At 36.3% G+C, this 23,598-nt stretch overlaps 1 protein-coding gene across 4 annotated transcripts in view; it reads right to left on the minus strand.

Moving 5' to 3' along the window:
• Nucleotides 1-23,598, minus strand: part of WDR7 (WD repeat domain 7) — a 430,734-nt gene that overhangs the window by 99,150 nt on the left and 307,986 nt on the right. For all 4 annotated transcript variants that reach the window (XM_037806351.1, XM_037806353.1, XM_037806352.1 and 1 more), the window contains 4 exons: nucleotides 18,730-18,916; nucleotides 8,724-8,841; nucleotides 5,872-6,021; nucleotides 5,201-5,283 (listed from right to left, as the gene is read on the minus strand). In XM_037806351.1, coding sequence (XP_037662279.1) covers nucleotides 5,201-5,283; nucleotides 5,872-6,021; nucleotides 8,724-8,841; nucleotides 18,730-18,916 — 538 coding nt within the window. The remainder of the gene's footprint in view (nucleotides 1-5,200; nucleotides 5,284-5,871; nucleotides 6,022-8,723; nucleotides 8,842-18,729; nucleotides 18,917-23,598) is intronic.

Here is a 23,598-nt window from a genome sequence, read left to right on the forward strand (position 1 = left end):
CCTGAGGAATTCCTGATAGTCTCTCAAGCATCAGGTACTACCATTTTAGTACGCCAATCCATCAATCTTGGGGCTTGGCCTTATGATGCTTGTTACTGCAAAGAGAGGCCAAGCCTACTTATAACTGTGCCTAAGAGTCACCCCCAGAGAGCCTTCTTTGTTGCTCAGATGTGGCCTCTCTCTCTCTCTAAGCCAACTCTGCAGGTAAACTCACTGCCCTCCCCCCTACATGGGACATGACTCCCAGGGGTGTAAATCTCCCTGGCAACCTGGGACATGACTCCTGGGGATGAGTGTGGACCTGGTATCATGGGATTGAGAAGCCTTCTTTACCAAAAAAGGGGAGAGAAATGAAACAAAGTTTCAGTGCCTGAGAGATTTCAAATGGAATTAAGAGGTCATTCTAGAGGTTATTCTTATGCATTATATAGATATCCCTTTTTAGTGTATAATGTATTAGAATAGCTAGAAGGAAATACCTGAAACTGTTGAACTACAATCCAGTATCCTTGGTTCCTGAAGACAATCATATAACTATATAGATTATATGGGATGACTGTGTGATTGTGAAACCTTGTGGCCCACAATCCCTTTATCCGGTGTATGTACAGATGTGTAGAAAAAAGGGGGACAAAAAGTAAATGAATAATGGGGGAGTGTGGGAGGGGAGTATGAGACGTTTTGGGTGTTCTTTTTTACTATTTCTTTTTATTTCTTGGAGTAATGAAAATGTTAAAAAAATTGACTGTGGTGATTGATGAATGCACCACTATATGATGATACTGTGAACAACTGATTGTACACTTTGGATGATTTTATGGTATGTGAATATATCTCACAAAAATTGCATTAAAAAAAAGCTAATGGTGCATCACTGGAAAGCACGGGCTGAAGGAACATCTCAGCTATTCCCCTAGAAATTCTGAGTTTCTTTAACATATAAACAAATAAGCACTTAAAGACCGAAGGTTTTACATAACAGAACATGGCCTCAAAGAACTGTTTTGCCTTAATTCCCTCACCATTATCACACCTTATATTAACTTCCAAAGCTGCTAAAAATCTTTTATGGAACAAGGACAGTTGGTATTGCATACACACATAACTAAATAAATGGACAGATAAATAAACACAGGTTAAAACTGAACAGAAAAAGCAATGGGACTGTGCTTTTGGAATAAGAAGTTTTGGGTTTTATCTTGAAGCTACAACTTTATTAGTTACTTTAATAAATACCACAACCTAATTTTCAAAAATGTTTAAAATTTTATATAATGACTTTCTTAAGAAATTTGTGTGAGAATTAATGTGTTTTAAAGCACTTAGTACTTTGCAAAGTACTATATAAGTGAAAAAGATTGTTTTTATTTTATTAATTATGCATTGTTACAGCCTCATGTTTTAATATTGGAAAGCGAGGTTTGGTCAGTGACACAAAAATAATGTCTAAAATTTTACTGGCATATTTCTATTTCTGAGCATAAGGTATTAGAAGAAGTTTTAACAAGGGGTATAAAAGCTATTATATGAACAAATTAAGAAGAATCCAACTTTTTCTAACAGTCCTTTCTTTCAATGAATTTACAATTTGAAGCTAAAAAATTTTGAAGAAAGATGTAAGAGAGCAAAGAAATTCAGTGAACAACTTAATTTGGAGGGACGAATTCAACACTCAATTTATACAGTAAGTCATTACAGATTATTATATAATCGTTAATAAACCAAAGACTTTAATAACAATCAAATGGAAATTTTATTTTGATATGCAATTTGAGAAATAACTGCTAATTAATAAAAATAAAGAAAATCTTAGCAGAATTATTACATTAAAATTTTTAAATCCTGAACTTAAAACTGAAAACATAAATGTGTATCCGAATCACAAATCCATTGGTCAACAAGATTAAAAAACCAAACCAAACAGACAAGCAAACTCAGGATGATTTAGCATCCCATGCTGCAATTCCTTCTTGGGACTCAAAAGAAAATTGTTAGTTTTATGTATATTCCAAGTCAGAATACTCTCTATTCTTAAATGTTCTATGGACTACAGGATATCGTGCTAGTTCTTAATTGACTTAACACAAATTTAGATGTGAAGGTCACCTTTATAATGTTGACTAAAAATTACTTAATAGTTTTGAAAGTATACTGATTATTGTACAGATATGAAAATGATAATGTCACTTGTACTTTTTATACATAAAAACATTTTAAAATATTCATTAATTAATTTCTTACATACACTTTGAGTTTTCACATTCTTAAGGAAACTAATATTCTTTAAACACCTAAGTCACAACCAGTTTTCTGGATGCTTTCACAAATATCATCTCAGTTAGAAAGAACACTAGATGAGACGTCAACAACTTTTGATGTATCAACCATAGCAACTGAATATTGGTATATAGCACTATTATGGAGGTATATAGCAATATTATGGAGATTAGCCTAAGCTAAAACCCATAGCATCTTTTTAAGACGGGAAAGGAAAGGAAAGGAAAAAGAAAAAAAAAAAAAAAAGAATCAAAGCTGTATTATATAAAGACTTTTAAAACAAATATGACTTGACTAGACCACTGATATTCATGTCATCGACTTTGACCACAGTTTCATATTTAGTGAAAGGCATTTACAAGTTTTCTAAGGCACAGTACAATTGCATGGACATGGCAGATATTCAATAAAATAATTTTAACTTCTGTTGATAGATTATCTTTGTTGCTCACTTATTAACCTAGTAAAAAAATTTGCTAATAGGTATACTTGCATTAACCTGTATAACTTTGAAGGATTCTTCCAATCTTAGAGCTCTTTGAAGTCCTCCATAATTTATAATCTGTTCCAAATAACACTTAGTGTAAGCTACAATTTTATATTGTTAATCATCTTTCTATGTTTATTGTCTAACTCTCAATTAGATGGGCCTGTGTGGCTTATGTCTTCATAGCCCTAACATAACTTACATAATTTAATAGGAGCCATTAATGAATGCTTGTTATGAATATGATGTTTCATAAGATTATGTCTTATCAACTGTGTTCTGGCAAAAGAATCGCCACATTTTGCTTAAACTTTGTTGGGTCCCCATTGCCTACAGAATAATGGCCAAACTCTGTGGAATGCAAGGTCCTGCACTCTGGCACTCTTCCAGACTTCTATCCTCCTCCTACATTCTAGCCACACTATAGGCAGCATTTTCCACACTCACAGTATCTTTTTGTGCCTCAAAACATTTGTGGTCTGGTTCCGTCTGCAATTCAAGATGGCACACGTGCATTTATTTTGTAAAGCCAAACCAATCAACGCTTTTTGGAAGCTTTCTCAGATCTCCCCAACTCCCTGGGGAGGCCAAATCCTTCCCTCCATTTGCTAGCCAGTTTTATTAAAGCATTTTTCACAGATATAATTATTAGTCTGCTTCCTCCTTTGTGAAACTTTCTCAGACTTCCATATCCAGGGCTAAATACTCCATTTATTGCCCACTTCTGTCCTTGGCATGTAATTCTAGCCTAGCACAAAACACAGAACCCTGTAACTGCTGTCTGTATGATAACCTCCCCTATTAGACCCTGTGCTTCTTGAGGATATCAACTTACCCATCATTGTATCCTCAGGGTCTAGCTAGCACTTTATACACAGTAGGTGTTCAATAAATATTAAATTAATTGAAAATGTTACTGTCTTCTGCCAAAAAAGACTCTTTTTCTGCACTGGACATTGAGTTTAGATACATGTCTCCTTAGCAATCAAGCAGAATCCTAACTCTGCAGTGATGAAACAATGCAAACAAAAATGGATGTGCCACCAACTGAGGTGACTTAAGAAACTGCGGATGCTGCTTAAGGAGTGGACAGCTTTCCAGCTAAGGTCCAATAAGCATTGAGCAACTGACAAGAACTTAAAGGGGCTTATTTACACAGCCGTGGTTGGTGCTATAAGCAACACTTTGCTGCCATTCAGTAAAATAAACCCTAAAAAACTGCTTCTTCATCACCTCCATTAAGTTACAGACAAATGTGCATTTTCATTCAGACATTTCCTTTGAAAGAACCGACTGGTAAGATAACAGCTACAAGTCTTAAATGCACAAAAGATTTACTACATACAATTTCTAACAAAAAGAACATAAATCAGAACTAATGTGATACAATTTAAAAAATTACCGTATTCTAAATCTACATCAAAAGAAAATATGGCTCTAGACACATGCAGCCTACAGCATTTTCTTTTTCTTAGATGCAGTTGTTTTTTAAATTCTGGGTGGCCCAAGTCAGAAACAGCAAAATGAACGGACTAGGAAAAGGGTCTATTGTGAATATGGAAGAACATACGGGAAGGTCCACAGGGTAGTATCAATTCAGTAAACACTTGCCGAATTATCAAGAAATAGAGAAGATAGAAAGAAGAATGATGTAAGGTCACTGTTCTCGGGAAAACTCAGTGTAAAATAAAGCTTTAAACTACAATGTACACAGAAATGGGCAAAATAAGATGACATGCAGATAAGGATATATTTGAACTTGTCTTAAAAAGAAAAATGTTATGCAACTACAAATAATGGTTGTTTTGTTTTCTCCAAAACAATACCCTTTGATAGGTTTAAGGGCTATTTCTACTGAATACATGAATGTAAAAAATTTTCTAACAAAATGTGCTCTGAAGCTAAAAACATTTTGAGAACCAATCTTAAAATTACTTTAAAAGAAAAATAATGTTACTTTAAAACATCTTCATTTTATAACAATTATATACTATAAAAACATAAAATTCTTATACTGATCTTTACATTCAAAATAAAATTTGTCAGTAAAAATGTGGCATAAAGATTTCTATTGGCTGAAAAGTACATGTTTTCCCCTAAGTCAGAAGCTTCCTAAGTCTACTTTTTGTCATGATTTACATTTGAGTAATGAATATAAGAATGTATACATATTTAATGTATTGCCTCATGCATTTTCTAAAGTTAGGAGTAAAATGTCTTCATTATCCAATTTCAAATAGGTTCTACTATATTTGTTTTTTTTTATTATTATTATAAGCTGCCTTAATTCCTGTAGAAAGTAAGAAAATATTAATTAATTAACAATTACGTATCTAATTAAGAGAAGACTACTAACTAACGACACTGAAAATTAAAAAAAAGAATTACTCACTACTGAAAATTATTAATTTTGCATGCTATTGAAGGCTTCTTTACCTGCAGATGGCTGGGAAACATTCTTGAAGACCTTTCTTTTTAACTAAGGATCCTTCAAGGCAGTACATAATGATGTCCATAACCTTTTATGGAAAAAGACACAAATTTAAAATTAATTTCAAATAGTTAATTTTTCAAAATTTAAATAATTAAGGTATCATTCACCCATGACAATTCTAGATCATTTTTAATGTTTACTTTAAAGGAGAACAAAAGCAATTTTAAACATGTATATACTACAGGCTATCCTTTCTCTTCTCTGTAAAAAAAGTTTAGAAGACAATGCAGTAAAACAGAGACCAGAATTGTTTACTTTAAAGGCAGTTAATATTTATGTAGAGGGATCTTATATGTAAGCATGCTATACATTTTGTTCTACTTATAATTACAGACATCAGTGAAAACAAACTTTAAGATTCCTCTAATACAGACCAATTACATATGAATGGTGAATGGACAGCATTCATTTTTATTTCTGAGGAAATTTAAATAAGCCTCCAGAAATGGTAAAAAAGTTAATTCATTTTAGTTCTCTGTCTCTCTCTTTCTCACACACGCACTTACACACGCTCTTTAAGAGATGCTGAAAATATAGATGCTGATTTATATGACTGTGCTGAAAAATTTATTTTAGCTTGATTGATACAGTGTTCTAAAGAAGATATTCTTACCTCCACAAGAAGATCCACAACATCTGTGGGCATCTTTTCAATAAGAATTTCTATGACTCTCAGAATTTCTCCTTTAGCTCGTGCAAGTGCTGTCGTGTGCATGTTCTGCTGTGACTGGGTATTTGCTGCAAGGGCAGTGTGTCTATGAACCTATAAAAACATTTCCATGCTGTAGATATGGTTGGAATTTAGAAAGTTTTATATTTCTAGCATCTTGTTTTGTTTATTTTTCACTTATTAATACAATAGGGAAAAAAAGAATAGACAAAAACAAACCTCTTAGGGTGGGTCAGGGAATACTTTTAATTGCAAAAAGAAACATATTCGGTATAGTAAAAACTCAAGTATTGTCTAATACCTGTTTTCAATATGAACAAGTTAGAGGGGTCACTGCCTAGACACCCCTGAAAGATCGAGAAAGTGATGAAACTAGAGGAAGGAGTAGCAACAGACAGGATAGGATTTAATAAAGGATTACGAATACTGAAACTTTATATAAATATATTTATATATATATTTTTAGATAATAGGGTATTAGAATAGCTAGAAGGAAATAACTGAAATGGTGGAACTATAACCTAAACATTCTTTGAAATTGGCTCTATGGCCATTCATTGAACTGTTTTTTCAAAGTTTTCACCTTTCTGTAGATACCCTATATTTCACAATAAGGAAAGAATGGAAACTGGAACTGTAATCCATAACATTTTTTGAAATTACCTATATAACTGCTTGTTGAGATGTACTTTGAAAGTTTATACCTTTCTATATATACATTACATATTTTATAATAATGGAAATAATGGAAATTGTGGAACTATAACCCATAACATTTTTTGAAATTTGCTAACTACTTGTTAAATTGTACTTTGAAAGTTATCATTGTTATGTATATATTTTAAAGTTCACAATAAAAAATGCATAAAAAATAAGTACTGTCTAATAAAATTCTCCAAGTTCCTAGGCACTGTATGAGACTTTAATACAGTATCACCATGACATTTTAAAAAAGAGACAGGCTGAAGATTTGTGAATTTGGTGTATTTGGCACTGAGGTGGAAGGCATTTAGTGGACACTTAGGAAGCATATGATAGAAACCTTTCTTTTAGGTAATAAAAATATATGACACACAGCATTTACTATGTCTCAGGCACCATTCTAAGTGCTTTATAATCAAGTTGGGAAATCTAGATTAACATGCCTCCAAAAATAACAAGCATTGCAAATAATCTAAATTCTGTGTGATTTTTTTCCATTAAAATTGTAAGCTTTACAGTTCACAGGAGAAAGAGCAGTAACGGACCCTGGGGAAGCCCTTGAAAAGCCACACAGGAAGGGGGCAGTGGGGTAAGTATGGGGATGGGATACGGGGCAGTGATAACGGTGCGAAATACTTTATTTAGTATTTTACCCTAATATTCTAAGTTTAAAAAGTGAAGTAGAAAACTTGTTTTAAAACCATAACAGATGTGGACTATTACCTTGAAGTATTTTTTAATTACCTCCCTAACCAAACACTGGAGTAGAATAAACTCAAAGCATGGCCATTCTAACACTTCATTTAAAAATACTCAAATGTAAATGGTTCAAATTAAATTAAAAAAACACAAATAATATAAACACTTGCTTAAACCCTTTAAAGAGGCAGGTTGATGTTTAGCATTTATAGGATCTGTGTATGTGGTCAGACTGATATAAGACTTATCCAGTATATTCAATATTACCTCTGTGCATATTCCTGATGGACTAAACTGGTAAAAAATTTTTATGACTAATGAAACTGTTTATATATATATATTCATACTCATACACACTACATATATAAATATATAGTGTACACCAAAATATATAAACATAGATATATATACACCCACATGTATATTTTTAAAGACAGAGGAACCTCGCTATAACACCATGCCCTATTAGAAAAACACACACCCTTACTTCTACAAATTTATTTTAAATATAATTTAAAGTCCTACTGTCTCACATAAAACCTATATAAACTGCTCTTAGGGCCTTCCTTCCTCCCTTCTATCTATCTTCACATCACAAATATTTACAGCGTGCTTATTAAGAATGGGTCTGGGGCAGATGCAGGCCCAATTGGTTTCAGGTTAGCAGGGTAAACTCAGAGAGTATTTATTTAGTATTTTAAAAATTCATCATAGCTACAGGAAAAACAACTCAGACAGAACCCATACCCTATGGACACTGAGACTGCACATTATTTATGCTGAGAGGGAACGAACCTTTAAAATAATGTGGGGGTGAGGTGCGGGGAGGGTTACTAACCTTTCCTTTTTCTTCACCTACCAAGATCTTCATAGCTTTTTAATGGAAAGCTCCTATAATTGGTTCATTGTTGTTTACTAGTTTTTCAGTTAGATGTGGGCAATTAGTTACAACACTAAGAAAGTGGGAATCAATTGGCATTCAAGTCTTTATCTGTGACATGTAATAGGAAAAACAATTAGCAAGTTTATGACTACCAGTTTTGTTTACAGTTGGAGAGCCAATGGTAAATAAGAAGCTTAGTTTTGATTACAGATAGATAATAACTCTTGTAATATATTTTAATTTGTATAAGCCTGCTATATTTCAGATAAAAAAATTATTATTGACTATTTACAAGTAGGTGAATTAACTTTGAGAACAGACGAACATAAAAGTGCAATGAGTAACACACTGCTGTGTACACAGGTACATATGAATTCATTTTCATTAAATTATAATTTGCACTGTTCTAGAACAAACTGGAAGGATTACTTGTGGCTATGAACCTTTAGCTCACAACATCAAATGATTCCTCTAAATGAGACGATGGAGTACAGTGAGAAGCTCTGCTCACCTCTTTCGCGATGGTAGTGATGAAGGCGGGCGGTCTGGCAGTGGCAATGAGGGAGAGGGCATGCCTTGCTGAGCGGGCGGAGTCAGCGGCAGGGCTTAGGGGCAGCCCCATTGTGATGCTAAACAGGGATCCGAAAACAGGAAAAGAGGAAAGAAGCATTAGAAATATAGACTGAAAAGATTAGACACAGTTTATAATGTCAGTTCAAGGTCAACAGGAGCACTCAAACAGTTAGAATATAATGGACTTGCAACAATGAGCAGTGATTAGGAGTCAGGGTGTTCAGGCATCAAATATAAAATCGAATAATTAACCGTGAAGATTGAAAACAGTATGAGCATCTGTCCAAAGTGTTAAAAAGTCCTTGTTAACAAATTATCAAGAACAAGCACTGAATATGTATCACAAAGCTAAGAATAAGGCAAGAATGAATATCATGCTGGGTATCTAATTCTTCCCTAAAAAAAATTTAAAGGTAATAATATGCTTGTAAGACCATATTTAAAAGTCTGTATTTAAGGTCTATGTCTGAAAGGAAGCAAAATTCATCCCCATCCATAAAAGTGTCAAAAGAACTGAGACTGACAAAATTATTTTTAAGTTTATACATTATTTTCAGTTTGAACTATCCTCAGTAATGCTAGTTTACTCCACACTCGGTACTTTTAGAACCAACTGACTAATTACCATGTCCTGACAACAGTTAATTAGTACTGATGCAAAAATTATATTAACACATCCATGCTTTCTTTACAAAATCATATGTCATAGCATCATCCAGGTTACATATAATAAGATTATGTACATGGTGAAACAGATTTTTCCAAAGTGTAAGAATACAAGGGTCCTGATATAACCTTTCCCACTCTTAATACACCAAAATGGTATATTTTTTCCTGATTCTAATCTTCCTTTATATTATATACAGACCACTGTGAAAAGTACTAAGGCTTTGAATTAAAATGTGGCATGTGATCCATATATAAATTGTGCATAAAGAGTATTTTGTTACGGATTATAGTTTCTCCTCCTAATTAAATAATTTTAATATTTAAATATGCATATGACATTACCTTAAGATCCTGCTCCAATTAAATAAATCTATGTGCTTCATGTGTAAACTGGATTATGTTTATTAAAGATCTCAAAAATTCTTACCAGTATCTCTATATTTGATCTAAGAATCATTATTTTAATTTTTAGTTGAAAATAAAGACGCATTACATAGGCATTTTGTCATTGTTTAAAAAGGTAACTATTAATTACAGAAAATTCTGCTTATCATTTCTTTCTGTTATTGCCGATTAAATCTTTGACTTATTTGACTTTTCTTTTCTCCAAGCTGAGGGGAGATATAAAGCAGGAACTCAGGAGTATGGAGAGTCTCCCTCTGATGTTTACCACTAAAAAGAAAGATGCAATCTGAGAGAACAGACAAACATTAACAATAAATGGAAGAAAAGCATTGGTAGGAGTGTCACCCCCAAGACAATGAAGCTATTGCTTCCCAGTAACTGTTGAAAGAGGTTCAGCAGGGAAGCAGGATGGGTCAGTTAAGCAGCTTCTTTTCTGATTAAACTTTACTATTGAGAGTTCAGCAAGAGAAATGCTTACTATGAGTAGTGCTGGGGCTGAATTACTTACTAATCACTGTAAAGTTTAGGTTATATGTCCATATTTTAAGTCACATTTTTTAAAATTCAAAAGCTAATTGAACTTTTTAGACACAAGTGATGCTTCCTTTCTTTCATCAATGTGGATGAAGAGATTGATAATACCCAAAGACTGGCTAAAACAAATAAGAATGGTATGTTAATTGAATAATTCTGAAGAAACAAATCAATTTTCAGAGGATCAATAAAATCACAGAACGTTGGAGTTGGAAAAGATCTTAAAATTCTCTAATTCCCCAGGCAACATCCCGGCCAAGCAGTTATCCAGGGGAAAAAAAAGAATGACTACCTACTGGGACAGCTTATCCCATCTTTGGAAGGTACAATATAGGGGAAAGAGAACTGGTCTAGGTTTCAGGTCAGGCTTTCCTGTGGTATTTTTTGTCCTCTTGTTTCTGCTCCAGGACATCCATTTGAGGAAGGTGATATCGGCATCTTACAAATAAGAAATCAGGTCCAGAGAAGTTAAGTGATGAACCAAGGTAGTAATGCAATTAATGTCTTTCAAGATAGTCAACCTTTGGAGAAAATAAAAGGGGAAGGGGCTTGATGATACTGTGGTTAATTGGATTAATGAATCGGTAACATGACTGAACTCACAGGATATTGATGCATGGCTAGATTGCATCCCGGAAAGAGGTTTCTAGTGATATGTTGCAATACTTGGGCTTCCGCTCTGTTTTAGTCAATATCACTATGAATGAAGAGCAGCACAGGTATCAACTGATGTGGATATAAAGTTCTGAGGCAGGACAACCACATTAGGTAATAGAGCTGGGATCCAAAAAGTCTTCAAAAGGAAGAAATTCAGCTAAGTAAGAAGTCTTACACATGGGTACAGATGACCAACTTTATAGGTATCAGAGAGGCAATACACTGCTGACCAAGCTAGTAGAGCAGACCTGAGGGCTAGATTTGAAACATAACTATACATGCTAGTGATGTAGTGCCAGAAGAACTAAGATATATGAAAAGAAGTATAATACACAGAAGGTATTACCTCTGCTATACTTCATGGTTCTAGGTGGCTGTCTACTCTTACTGTGGATGTGCCCTGGTTACAGGAAAAGAGCTAAAGCACCCTCCTGGAGTCGAGAGAGGTCCGTCCACCCCCAGCCGTGTGCTGCTGGAACACCTGCAGTTGGAAACCAGAGTTCTACTCACATAATCAGGATCCTAGCAAACTTGCTGAACTATTTTGTATACCCACCTCTAAGTCACTGTTCCATCCCTTCACTGTTCTTTGTATGGAGGAGAAACTTCCAGTGGGAAGTGGAGAGGGAGAGACGGGGTGGGAGTAGGTGCTGGTGGGGTGGGGGTGGGGGGCGGAGAGAATGAATGAATAGGAATTTGAGTGTGCTGGCACTGTCACGGCTTACGCCACAGGGAGAGGAGATACTCTCCCCAACACTAATGCTGGGTTCCATGGCCACCCAAGGCTGAGGAGGCACATTCCTGTAAAATGGAAATGATAAAATACCAACCTCACAGGATTAATCAATAGATTAAAGGAGATAACATGTGCAAATACACCTACGCTTGTGCCTGACCTATACTGAGTGTGCTTACACCTGTCCTATTTTATGCGTGCAATTTGCTGCTTCTGACCAAAGATGCTTCCCTCTAACAGACAAAGTGAAAGGAAAATGACATGAGTTAACAGCAAGCCACTGGCCTCAAGGCAAAGGCCTAGCCACAAAGCGCTGTTCCTCCACCTCAGCAAATGATCTTGTGAATTAGGGAGAATCAGTAAACTTGTTATAGCAAGAAAAGTGGTAAAGTTGGGTGCTGTGTGGCAGGGGTCTGAAAGAGAAGCCATAAGATAATGGGAAAAGAAGCTAATCAAAGACGTGCAAGTATCGCCCAAGAAGTTCAGGGGAAGCTGGAAAAACCAACAGTCTGTAGGGGCATCGATGTGTGCATCTGAGTGATGCCCTCCATCAGTGCCTGGCAGTTCGTGGGCAGGATGCAGAGTGGACAGATCTACTGCTCTGAGGTCAGGGGTCTGCAGTGTTAGAACATCCACAGTGCAAGGAGTGGGAGAGATGTGAGTGTGGCCCCCTTGAAAGGGCCTGCCACGACAGCGAGGAGGAAGAAAAACCTTGTTTCTCCCCTCTGGTCTACTCAATGCAACACCACCAGAGTAACTTTAACAAAGCACTAACTTTATTCCATGGTTATCCTGCTTAAAAACCTCCAGGGGCTCCCTACTACTTGTAAGAAAAATCTTAAACTTGGCTTAAGATTCTGGGTTCTCCATAATCCAGTTTCACTAATTCGTAACTCAGTCTTTCAACAACAATGCTCTTGAGGCTAGGCTAATTGCAAAGCTGGTCCCTAAAATTCTGTTCCCACTTTTTTATTCCAGAATTTTCCCAATGCTTCTCTTCCACCCCTTTTCCCATTAGTACACTTTCCTCCCTCTCTGCTGTTCATTTCTTTTCTTCTCCATATGGCAGTCTATGATTACTATAGCATCCAGTTGTCCTCTTAACTGAAACAGAATACAAACAACAGACCTGTTTACTCTGGGCCCTTAGCACTGAGACACAGTCCAGCAGGCTTTATGATCTGTATTGTACAACTTGTGCAGAGAGGGACTATGTCTTTTCCTCCTGCGTATCCTTCTACAGTGCCTAGGACAGCCCTTGGACACAGTGGTAGCTCAATAGTTATGCACTAAATGAAGTTACCTAACAAATGCAGCAGGAAAAAAAAATCACTTAGCCAGTTATTTGACCAAATTGACCAAGCAATGAAGTCAAAGTAATTGATCTGACAGTCCCAACAGACGCAGTCTAATTCTGCATGTACTTATCTTTAAAGTCAAGAGTGCATTGTGTGTGTAAAATATTTTAATGTGGAATTCTAACTGAATGAAGAAGGATTCTCTTATCAGAGGTTTGAAATTAAAGTGGTATCTGCCTTATACGGGAACCTGTATGTAAACACGGGACTCACTCTTTTTATTTGATTCTGATGATTCTCTCTTTTCATCCTGCTCATCTAGCTATTATGCAGACCATTTATTATATAAGTGTATATGATGGCTCTTTGATTTCAGTCTTTATTTTAAAAAAATAGGACACGACAAACTCTCTCTTTTACTCAGCGTTTCAGTATACATATCCAATATGAAATACCAGAGTTGACAGATATTATAAATAAAAACCATGAATAGAAAAATAGTCCACTCAAGCGGAGCTCACTCTTAACATGACTGCTCATTAATCCCTTACTCCACTGAAGTAAAAGTATTTCAAAAGTTGCATGTAAGAACACTTTGGTTAAATGACACCATCTAAAATTGTCAGGCTTCACCATCTGTCAAGTTAAGGAATGCTGTAAAGAATATTCAGGGGAAAAAAACACATAAACTTCCATTGAAGAGCCCTTGGTCAACAATAACAGGTCACTGAAAACACTCCCCATCAAAAAACAAAGATGACAAAAAGGATTTGAATATGCATAGATAATTTACCTAACCTCTGGGAATTCTATTTTACCCCTCCCAGGTGAAACAGGCATGTTAACAATTGTCTTTAATAAGGAATCTTCAATTCTTCTCTGTCATGTTGGATCTTAACTTGATAAACTCAGAGGAGGCAGTTCCTCATCTCGGCACATATCTTTTAGAACTTTTTCCTTTATGCTGTAGACATTATAGTGAATAAAAACTATGCCAATATTATTTAGTTATCTGGCTTCCTTGGATCATAAATTATCTGTTAAAAATAAATTTCATATCAACGGGAAAAAAATTCAAATATATAATCTTAAAGTATCTTAGTGTTTGTATGATGCATTCCTTTCACTACTCTCACTCCCCAGATTAAAACAAAAAAACTTGGGATTTGAGTTGAAAATTCAAATCCTTTTCTCTAACTCTGTACAGAGTTCAAGAAGAATCTTTCTAATGGACGGTGCTTAGGTGTACATTATCAGACCTGGCCTAGGTCTCCGGTGACTGTATATTTTTCTCTTAATGTTTGGTAAACTGTGAATATCCCAGAAAAACAAAAGTTTTTCTAATTCACTAATGCCCCTCACCTAAGGCAGGAGGTGGGGAAAGTGTCACCAGCACTGCTCTGCTGTTCTCTTTCAGAGCAAAGGCCCTGCAACATAAACCAGGTAAACTGAATCAAAATCAGACCAAAGGTAGATGTAAATCTAGCCTTCCAAAAACACGAAGACTTCTTTCCTTTGAAAAAAAATAAATTTCTACTGTTTCTCTTATAGTATCAGAATGCTGACCTAATAAAATTGTGGATTTATAGAAAAGATAATATTACGTTTCTATTTTTCTCTCATCTAGCTGGGGATGGGTCAATTTATGATTTTAATGAACTAGAGTCTCATTTTTGTATTAAAGCATCCATCATGAACAAGCAGCCAGAATCATTCATTTAAAAATATCCTTCCATAAGAGTCTACCTGTGGATCCCTTGTTATCATATAGAGTGACATAACTATATGGTATGGGAGGAGCAAACTGGAAGTCAGGAAACCTGAGAGATAGTCTTGGCTTTTATAGTTAAAGTGTGGCTTTGGAGAAGTTGTTTAATGTCTCTAGACCTTATTTTATTTAATAGGTATTGAAGGTATTGGATCAGATGCTGTTGAAGGAGAAGTTCATCTCTAAAATTCCATGACTATTCATCAAACATCTATTGCAGGCAAATCATTTGGGAAGTGTTATGAATAAATAAGGATGAACAGATAATACATGGTCCAAGTGCTTAAGCAGCTTACTGATAGTTAAATAAAGCTTCTACTTTCTAGAAGGCGCAAAATCCCTGGTGAAAATGATTCATTAAATATATTTAAAAATTCTGAGACTATACTGTAAATTCTGAAAGGCTGACCAGGTTTATGCCCTTGTAATACGTTATTTTAAATTTAGTACTCCACTGGTTTTAAATTCTGTAGGCATATGATTCCAAATGCAAGAGAGCACAGTATTAGGAGCAGCATGGCTTTTGGAGTCATGACTTGGGTTTGAATCCTGCAGTTTTCTCTGACTACAGCATTACTGTGGACAAATGTCGTCACTTCTCTCAGATTCATTTATCTTATCTGCAAAATGGGGATAATAATACCTATTCCTTGAGCTTCTCTATGATTAGATGAGAACAACTGTGATGTGCATAGCACCAAAACTCATAGGTAGCAGGCATTCAATAAGAGGACTGCATCCATACCACTACATTCCTACCTATTGCTACGTTTGTGGTAGGTGTTAAAAGTAAAGAAAAATCCCACTGTAACAATCTTTTTATAAAATAAAAGCCAAAACCAATTCTCGCCTTGACCCTAATTCCATTCCCCATAGCTAAGTGGGAAGGAAGTTATGTTACTGCTTTAGTTGGGGGCATCCTATAGTTTAAGTGCTGCAAGGAATTAATGAATAGAATTAGTTAAAAGCAACATTGACTTTCACTCACCATTTGTGTTAAGGTACTCTTAACACCGCCTGGGCATGCCTTGTGTTCTCTACCTCCGTTCTTTTGCTAGGGTCCTTCCCCTCCTCTCCTCATAATCATTCAAACGAAAGATTCAGATGAAACTCTTCCTTGTCTACTTTCTGAGTCTCCAGCTACAACGGATCTCACCATGCTCTGATCTTCCCCTCTCCTCCTCACTTTGTGTCATGCTTATCTCTGGGTAGATCTGATCTTTCCTGTAAGACTGCAAATGCCTTGGAGGCAGGAGCTGCGTTTGATTCAATTTTGTAGCACCGTGCAACACTTAACTTCACCCTTTTCACATTTATTAGTTACTTGGTAAATGCTTGCCTAATTAACAAACATAGTTTAAAATTCGGCAAAATATTTGAAAACATTAGAAAACAACTGGTGATATTTTGATTTCAAACATGTATAACTGCAAGTCATATTTCTAAAATCAAGATGTAATTAATTCTGGAAAAATACCCTATTAATCTTGAGGCACACACAGTTTTGCAGGAGACTTTTAAGGAGTCATCTCTGACAGGGGAGGTCTATGCATGGAAGGAAGAAAAGACTTGGCCATGACCTGTGCTCTCCGAAACCAGGCAGGAGGCCTCAACGGGTCGCCCCGGCGCTCCCTCCGCACCGCACCCACCATCAATTCAAAAACACTACCTATGTTTTTTCCTTTTCAATCAAGGTGAACTGAAATTTTAAAAAGCACAAGGCTAACATAAAAGGTTCTTCATAAAGCAAGCGTAACATCACAGACAGAAGCGAAGCGGTTGAGCACCGTGATTGTGTACACAGTAAATCAGGCTCAAAAAGGGGCAGCTCAGCAGGGCACCAGGAGGGTGAGATGCACACTTAACCCCCGGCACACATCACTGCTCTATTTCTCCCCACCTCAGTCCTCTGCAGCCTGGATGTAACAGGCCATTTTCAATCTAAATCTTGTTACAGATTAATAAGCAAACATTTTCTTGCTTATTATGCAATTTATCATGATGAAAATTACATTGGACTCCTCAAGGCTACATGCTGATACATTCATTTATTCAGAACTGCGTAGACAGTCATACTAATCTTCATGACACAAAAGGATGCAATGGTGAGATTTAAATTACTTACCGAAAAACTAGAGTATTTTCAACTGTGGACATACTGCATGTAGATAAAACATAAACGCATCTTTATGTTTGCCAATAATATAAGCTTCATGTAAACTTATTTAAAAACAAAATAAAACAAAATATAAACCCATCACTTCTCTCCCAGGAAACCAAATAGAGTGCATACTTATGAGATTGCGTTTAGATTTGAAAATAGACAATAAAATTAGGTCAAAGCACCATTTTGGACAATCAAAAAATGTGAAAGTCCTCTCAAGATAAATCAGGAGAGCTGTGGTAACAGGGTGTGTGTGGCAGCTGCAGCACAGGGGAGGGCAAAGGGGTGAGAATATGTTCTGGGGCCTTGCACAAAGGCCAGCTGCCTTTTACTCTTGGCACAAACCTATGAGCTTGTCTTCCCTCTCAATTCATAAATTCATTTGGGAAGTTTCAGGCCTCCTATATCCAGAAATAATTCTGGCATTGACAACTGTTCATTGTAGAATTGGGCAGTTCTTGATCTGTTGTACACTATGACACTGATAATGGCATCACCACCTGCACTCCCACCATATAGGTGATATCCATTAACCTCTTAATATGTGCTAAAATTTTTCTAGGCACTTTGCAAATATATACACATTTAACATCAACCTTACAATACAGGTGTTTTGATTACACCCAACTTGTTGATGGAGCTGAGGCAGGGAGGTGAAGTATCTGCTGAACAGCATAAGGGCACACAGCTAGGAAGACAGAGATTTATACGGCAGTCTGATTGGAGGTGATTGGGGAGGGCAGCTGAAATGCATACCCTCCTCCTACCAATCAGTCTTGGGTCTGTGGGTTGGTTATCTGTAGACAAAGCCATAGCTTTCCATTATAGCCTTCAGTTGCCTATCTGGTCTCCACTTGCTAAGCACAGAGTAGTCAGCACAAAGATTACAACATGCTTTGTGAATATACTAAAAACTACTGAATTTATTTTACTTTAAAAGGGTATGTGAATTATATCTTGATTTAAAAAAAGAAGAAAAAAAGGAATACAGAACAGTGGTTGCCTGTGGCCAGTGATGGGGCACAGGGTAACGGAAATGTTCTATATCTTGATTATGGTGGTTGTTACGCAAATTTATACATTTGTTAAAATTCATCAAACTGCACACTTTAAATGGGTGCATTTTATCGTTTGCAAAGGTAACGGAAATGCTCTGTATCTTGATCGTGGTGGTTGTTACACAAGTTGATACATTTGTTAAAATTCATCAAACTGCACGCTTTAAATGGGTGCATTTTATTGTTTGCAAATGAAACTTCAACAGAATTGATTTTTAAAAAAAAAAACAGGAGTGTGAAGGAGTGGTTTCCCAAACTATTTGGCCAGGTACTCTACTAGCAAAGTATTATTAAGCAGGCATCAAATATATATATATATATATATATTTCTTTATAAACAATTTCTTTTATAAACAATCTACTTCTACTATTATTAGCTAATAATATCTTAACATACACTAAACACGGTTTAAAACTATATCACAGATCATTCATTGGCTCAAGGTTAAATCCCCATTGTGTTTAAAAATGCATAAAAATGCTGTCTTTTCATTGTCCATATCCAAAATTTCACATACTGAGATTTCTGTCTATTTTTTATCTACTAAATACACACACTTTGTAAAGGGTAATCAATACCCCCCACCCCTGAAAACAAAACAAAACAAAAACTAAACCCAACGACAAATTAAATTAACTGGAACTGAGCACCTACTTGGCAAGCTGTTTCTCAGCATCAGCACAAAGTTCGAGAAGCCCCATCAGAACAGCAGACACATCCATGTAAGGCTCCCAAACTGTGAAACCTCGCCCAATCAGATCAATAGCTGTTCTGCGGATAGTGCTGTGTGGAGGAAGTTTGGGACTCGGTGGCTGTAGCAGAAGAAATGTCAATGCCTTGCCTAAAATTACAAAATAAAACGTATAGCAATAAAATAATTTTACTTTCATATTGTTTCAAACATATTTTTAAAATATAAGCCACTTTGGCTTTTTTTTTTTTTTTACCTGAAAAAGGTTTTGCACAAGAAAACTTTATAAAAGACATCCAGTTTGCAATTTATTTGGGTACATTCCTTAAAGAGAAAAGTTAGGCTACAGTATTTTATGCCATATTCTAAAGTATTTTAATTAAATAATAAGTATGTAGAATTTCAAAACATGTCAGTGATCCTAAACTTCCACAAATTGTTTCTCTCAATGATCTGCAAAGTGGAGATGGCTTCAAATAACGTAATATAGTAATTCTTAACCTTTCTTTTGCATCTAAACAGTTCATACAGCTTAAATTTAGTGATTAGTAACCCAACTGAATGTAAGTGTGTGATTGGCTGTTGGCTATCTATCTTTAAATGACTGTGGAGTATTTTTGGTTGAGGAGCCCAGGTCCCAGAAAGTCTGACCACTCTGGGAGTGCTGAAGCTGCCTTGCTTCCCTGAGGTAGCAGGGCATGCACCCAATCCATGTCTGTTGCAACCCAGTGGAAGATGCCTCAACTCTCCCCTGACGAACGGAAAAAGTCAGTCAGCTTTGTTGAGAATCCCCGGATTCCACCCATCCTTGGTTGCCATCAGTGTGTACTGACCTCAGCCTGAAGTGATGAGAAACTTCCTTTTTGGCTAAAGACCCTCCTGTTTCTTTCCTTTTGGACCTTAGGAAGATGGGAGGTTGCGTTAAAGCTCTCTTGTGCTTTACACATACCCTGTGAGTCTGTGTCTCTGTCTAAAGACTGACTCATTTAAAGGGAAAAGAATCTGTTCTATTTCTGGAGTTAGAGTTAGAAAACTAGTCCATCATAACCCCACAGAAGAGGATGGGAAGGAGAGGACAAAAGGATACAACAGGGACAGAAGATACTTCCTCACAATTTAGACAACATTTGTTGTCTAAAAAGTACCTTAAAAATTAAATACTTCAAGGAGGTATTTTGATATTAAACCAACTTATCACTAGAGCATATAAAGATTGTTAAATGTTTATTTTCCCAGTCATAATGTGTTAATTTGGTTTCCGGAAAAAGATACAAGATTTAAACCAATTTAAGTGCCCACATGCAAGAGTGTGTGTATATATGTGGGGAGAGGGAGGGAGAGAGAAAGAAAATATATCATCTCAACGGGAAAAGAGCAAAGCTTGTTTTCTATGCTGTGGTCTTCAAATTTCTTGCTTTTCCTTATTATATCTGTTTACTGGAAAACACACACAGATAGGTCAGTAACTGCAACCATGTTCTATATTCAGGAAACCATAAACTGTTCAGGGATATCACATTCAAATTTCTGGGCTATACATACTGACATTTAACTGAAAGCCTGAAGGTCACTCAAAAAAGAGAAGATCTGAATTCCTTGAAAGTAAAGTTTCTATTTCCAGATAGGATGTACTGTTTAGTTAAATTTCAATCTTATAATTAAGTCAGGTTCACCCACCTGATTAAAATCAATACCCAAAGTTCTGAATATGTTCACAAATTTACAGTAAAGAATGTCTACAGTAACTAAGTTTTCAGATGTATATAATGTGGAGATAATTTAGAGGGCAGCAATATTAGGGAAAATCACTGTACTGAAAAGTAAAACAAGAATCTTGACCTTATTTATGTGTATGGTTGGGAAAAAAGTAAGATATACTATAAGTGGTATTTCATTAAAAAAGGATGTATTTGTTATTTTTACAAGCAACTTTTTTACATGTAATTTTACAAGTTACTTTTATATAATTCAGGCACAGCATATAATAAAATAGAAAACCCAAAGAGTGCTATTTTAAAAAAAAAAAGATTACCATATTTTGCAGTTAAAATATTTTCTATCTTTATAAGATAAACAATTTATGGTATGGATGCAGCAGTTTGATTAAAAATAATCTCATCAATACCATTAACACCAATACTGAGAAACATTACCTAAAAGTGAGTTTTATGATTTAATAAAAAGAGAGACAAGGTTTGGAAATGGTCAGTAATTATCCTTTCCACCTCTGTTATCTCATCCAATTAGCAAATTCAGAGTGTGAAAAAAAAAGTGTCAGTTGCATCTCCACAAATCTCAATTATACAAAATCCTTCAAGCTACAATCCCATCACTTTATATTCTGCACTAAATTTTGAAAGAACTAAGTGAAGCTTTAAGAAAATTGGTTTCATTTTAGTGTCTTTTCTGTTAATCAATGCTAACTGTCTTTGGTAACAGGGATGATGATTTAAAAATAGATGACCAAAAACACACAAAATTTGATTTACAAAAAAGCAAGCAAAATGGAATTAGAAATAAAATACTGTTTCAAATGCTGGTAATAACTAAAATCTTTTCCAATAAAAAGAATACACAGTGAATAATAACCCACTGCAACCATGGTTATGAATACGTTAATAATATTAGCTTTGAATCGGAAGGCGCCGGGGCTGTGGACTGCAGCTGGGCCACAGCGAAGCCCCCCCAGGTGAGATCCTAGGGGCGGGCAAGCCCAGTTGCCAACCCCTGACCCTGGGCACCTTTCTGACAGTCATCCCCGGGAAGCAGCGCTGTGAACGAGATATCAACAAACTGATTCTAAAATTAATATGGAAGGCCAGAGGCGGGGCAAGATGGCGGACTGGTGAGCTTTATGTTTTAGTTACTCCTCCAGGAAAGTAGGTAGAAAGCCAGGAACTGCGTGGACTGGACACCACAGAGCAATCTGACTTTGGGCATACTTCATACAACACTCATGAAAACGTCGAACTGCTGAGATCAGCGAAATCTCCATCATTTCAGCAGACTGGGAGCCTCCCTACACAGCCCAGCAGCCCAGAACCACCCTGGGGGGACGGCACTCACCTGTGACATAGCACAGTCATCCCTCAACAGAGGACCCGGGGTGCACAGCCTGGAAGAGGGGCCCACTTGCAAGTCTCAGGAGCCATACACCAATACCAAGGACTTGTGGGTCAGTGGCAGAGACAAACTGGCAGGACTGAACTGAAGGATTAGATTATTGCAGCAGCTTTAAAACTTTAGGATCACCAGGGAGATTTGATTGTTAGAGCCACCCCCACTCCCTGACTGCCCAGAAACACGCCCCATATACAGGGCAGGCAACACCAACTACACACGCAAGCTTGGTACACCAATTGGACCCCACAAGACTCACTCCCCCACTCATCAAAAAGGGTAAGCAGGGGAGAACTGGCTTGTGGAGAACAGGTGGCTCGTGGACGCCACCTGCTGGTTAGTTAGAGAAAGTGTACTCCACGAAGCTGTAGATCTGATAAATTAGAGATAAGGACTGCAATTGGTCTACAAATCCTAAAAGAACCCTATCAAGTTCAGCAAATGCCAAGAGGCCAAAAACAACAGAAAATTATAAAGCATATGAAAAAACCAGACGATATGGATAACCCAAGCCCAAGCACCCAAATCAAAAGACCAGAAGAGACACAGCACCTAGAGCAGCTACTCAAAGAACTAAAGATGAACAATGAGACCATAGTACGGGATACAAAGGAGATCAAGAAGACCCTAGAAGAGCATAAAGAAGACATTGCAAGACTAAATAAAAAAATGGATGATCTTATGGAAATTAAAGAAACTGTTGACCAAATTAAAAAAGATTCTGGACACTCATAGTACAAGACTAGAGGAAGTTGAACAACGAATCAGTGACCTGGAAGATGACAGAATGGAAAATGAAAGCATAAAAGAAAGAATGGGGAAAAAAATTGAAAAAATCGAAATGGACCTCAGGGATATGATAGATAATATGAAACGTCCGAATATAAGACTCATTGGTGTTCCAGAAGGGGAAGAAAAGGGTAAAGGTCTAGGAAGAGTATTCAAAGAAATTGTTGGGGAAAACTTCCCAAATCTTCTAAACAACATAAATACACAAATCGTAAATGCTCAGCGAACTCCAAACAGAATAAATCCAAATAAACCCACTCCGAGACATATTCTGATCACACTGTCAAACACAGAAGAGAAGGAGCAAGTTCTGAAAGCAGCAAGAGAAAAGCAATTCACCACATGCAAAGGAAACAGCATAAGACTAAGTAGTGACTACTCAGCAGCCACCATGGAGGCAAGAAGGCAGTGGCACAATATATTTAAAATTCTGAGTGAGAAAAATTTCCAGCCAAGAATACTTTATCCAGCAAAGCTCTCCTTCACATTTGAGGGAGAGCTTAAATTTTTCACAGACAAACAAATGCTGAGAGAATTTGCTAACAAGAGACCTGCCCTACTGGAGATACTAAAGGGAACCCTACAGACAGAGAAACAAAGAAAAGACAGAGAGACTTGGAGAAAGGTTCAGTACTAAAGAGATTCGGTATGGGTACAATAAAGGATATTAATAGAGAGAGGGGAAAAATATGACAAACATAAACCAAAGGACAAGATGGCTGATTCAAGAAATGCCTTCATGGTTATAACGTTGAATGTAAATGGATTAAACTCCCCAATTAAAAGATATAGATTCGCAGAATGGATCAAAAAAAATGAACCATCAATATGTTGCATACAAGAGACTCATCTTAGACACAGGGACACAAAGAAACTGAAAGTGAAAGGATGGAAAAAAATATTTCATGCAAGCTACAGCCAAA

The sequence above is a fragment of the Choloepus didactylus genome, chromosome 16 (genome assembly GCF_015220235.1).
Source record: "Choloepus didactylus isolate mChoDid1 chromosome 16, mChoDid1.pri, whole genome shotgun sequence".
NCBI lineage: Eukaryota > Metazoa > Chordata > Mammalia > Pilosa > Megalonychidae > Choloepus > Choloepus didactylus.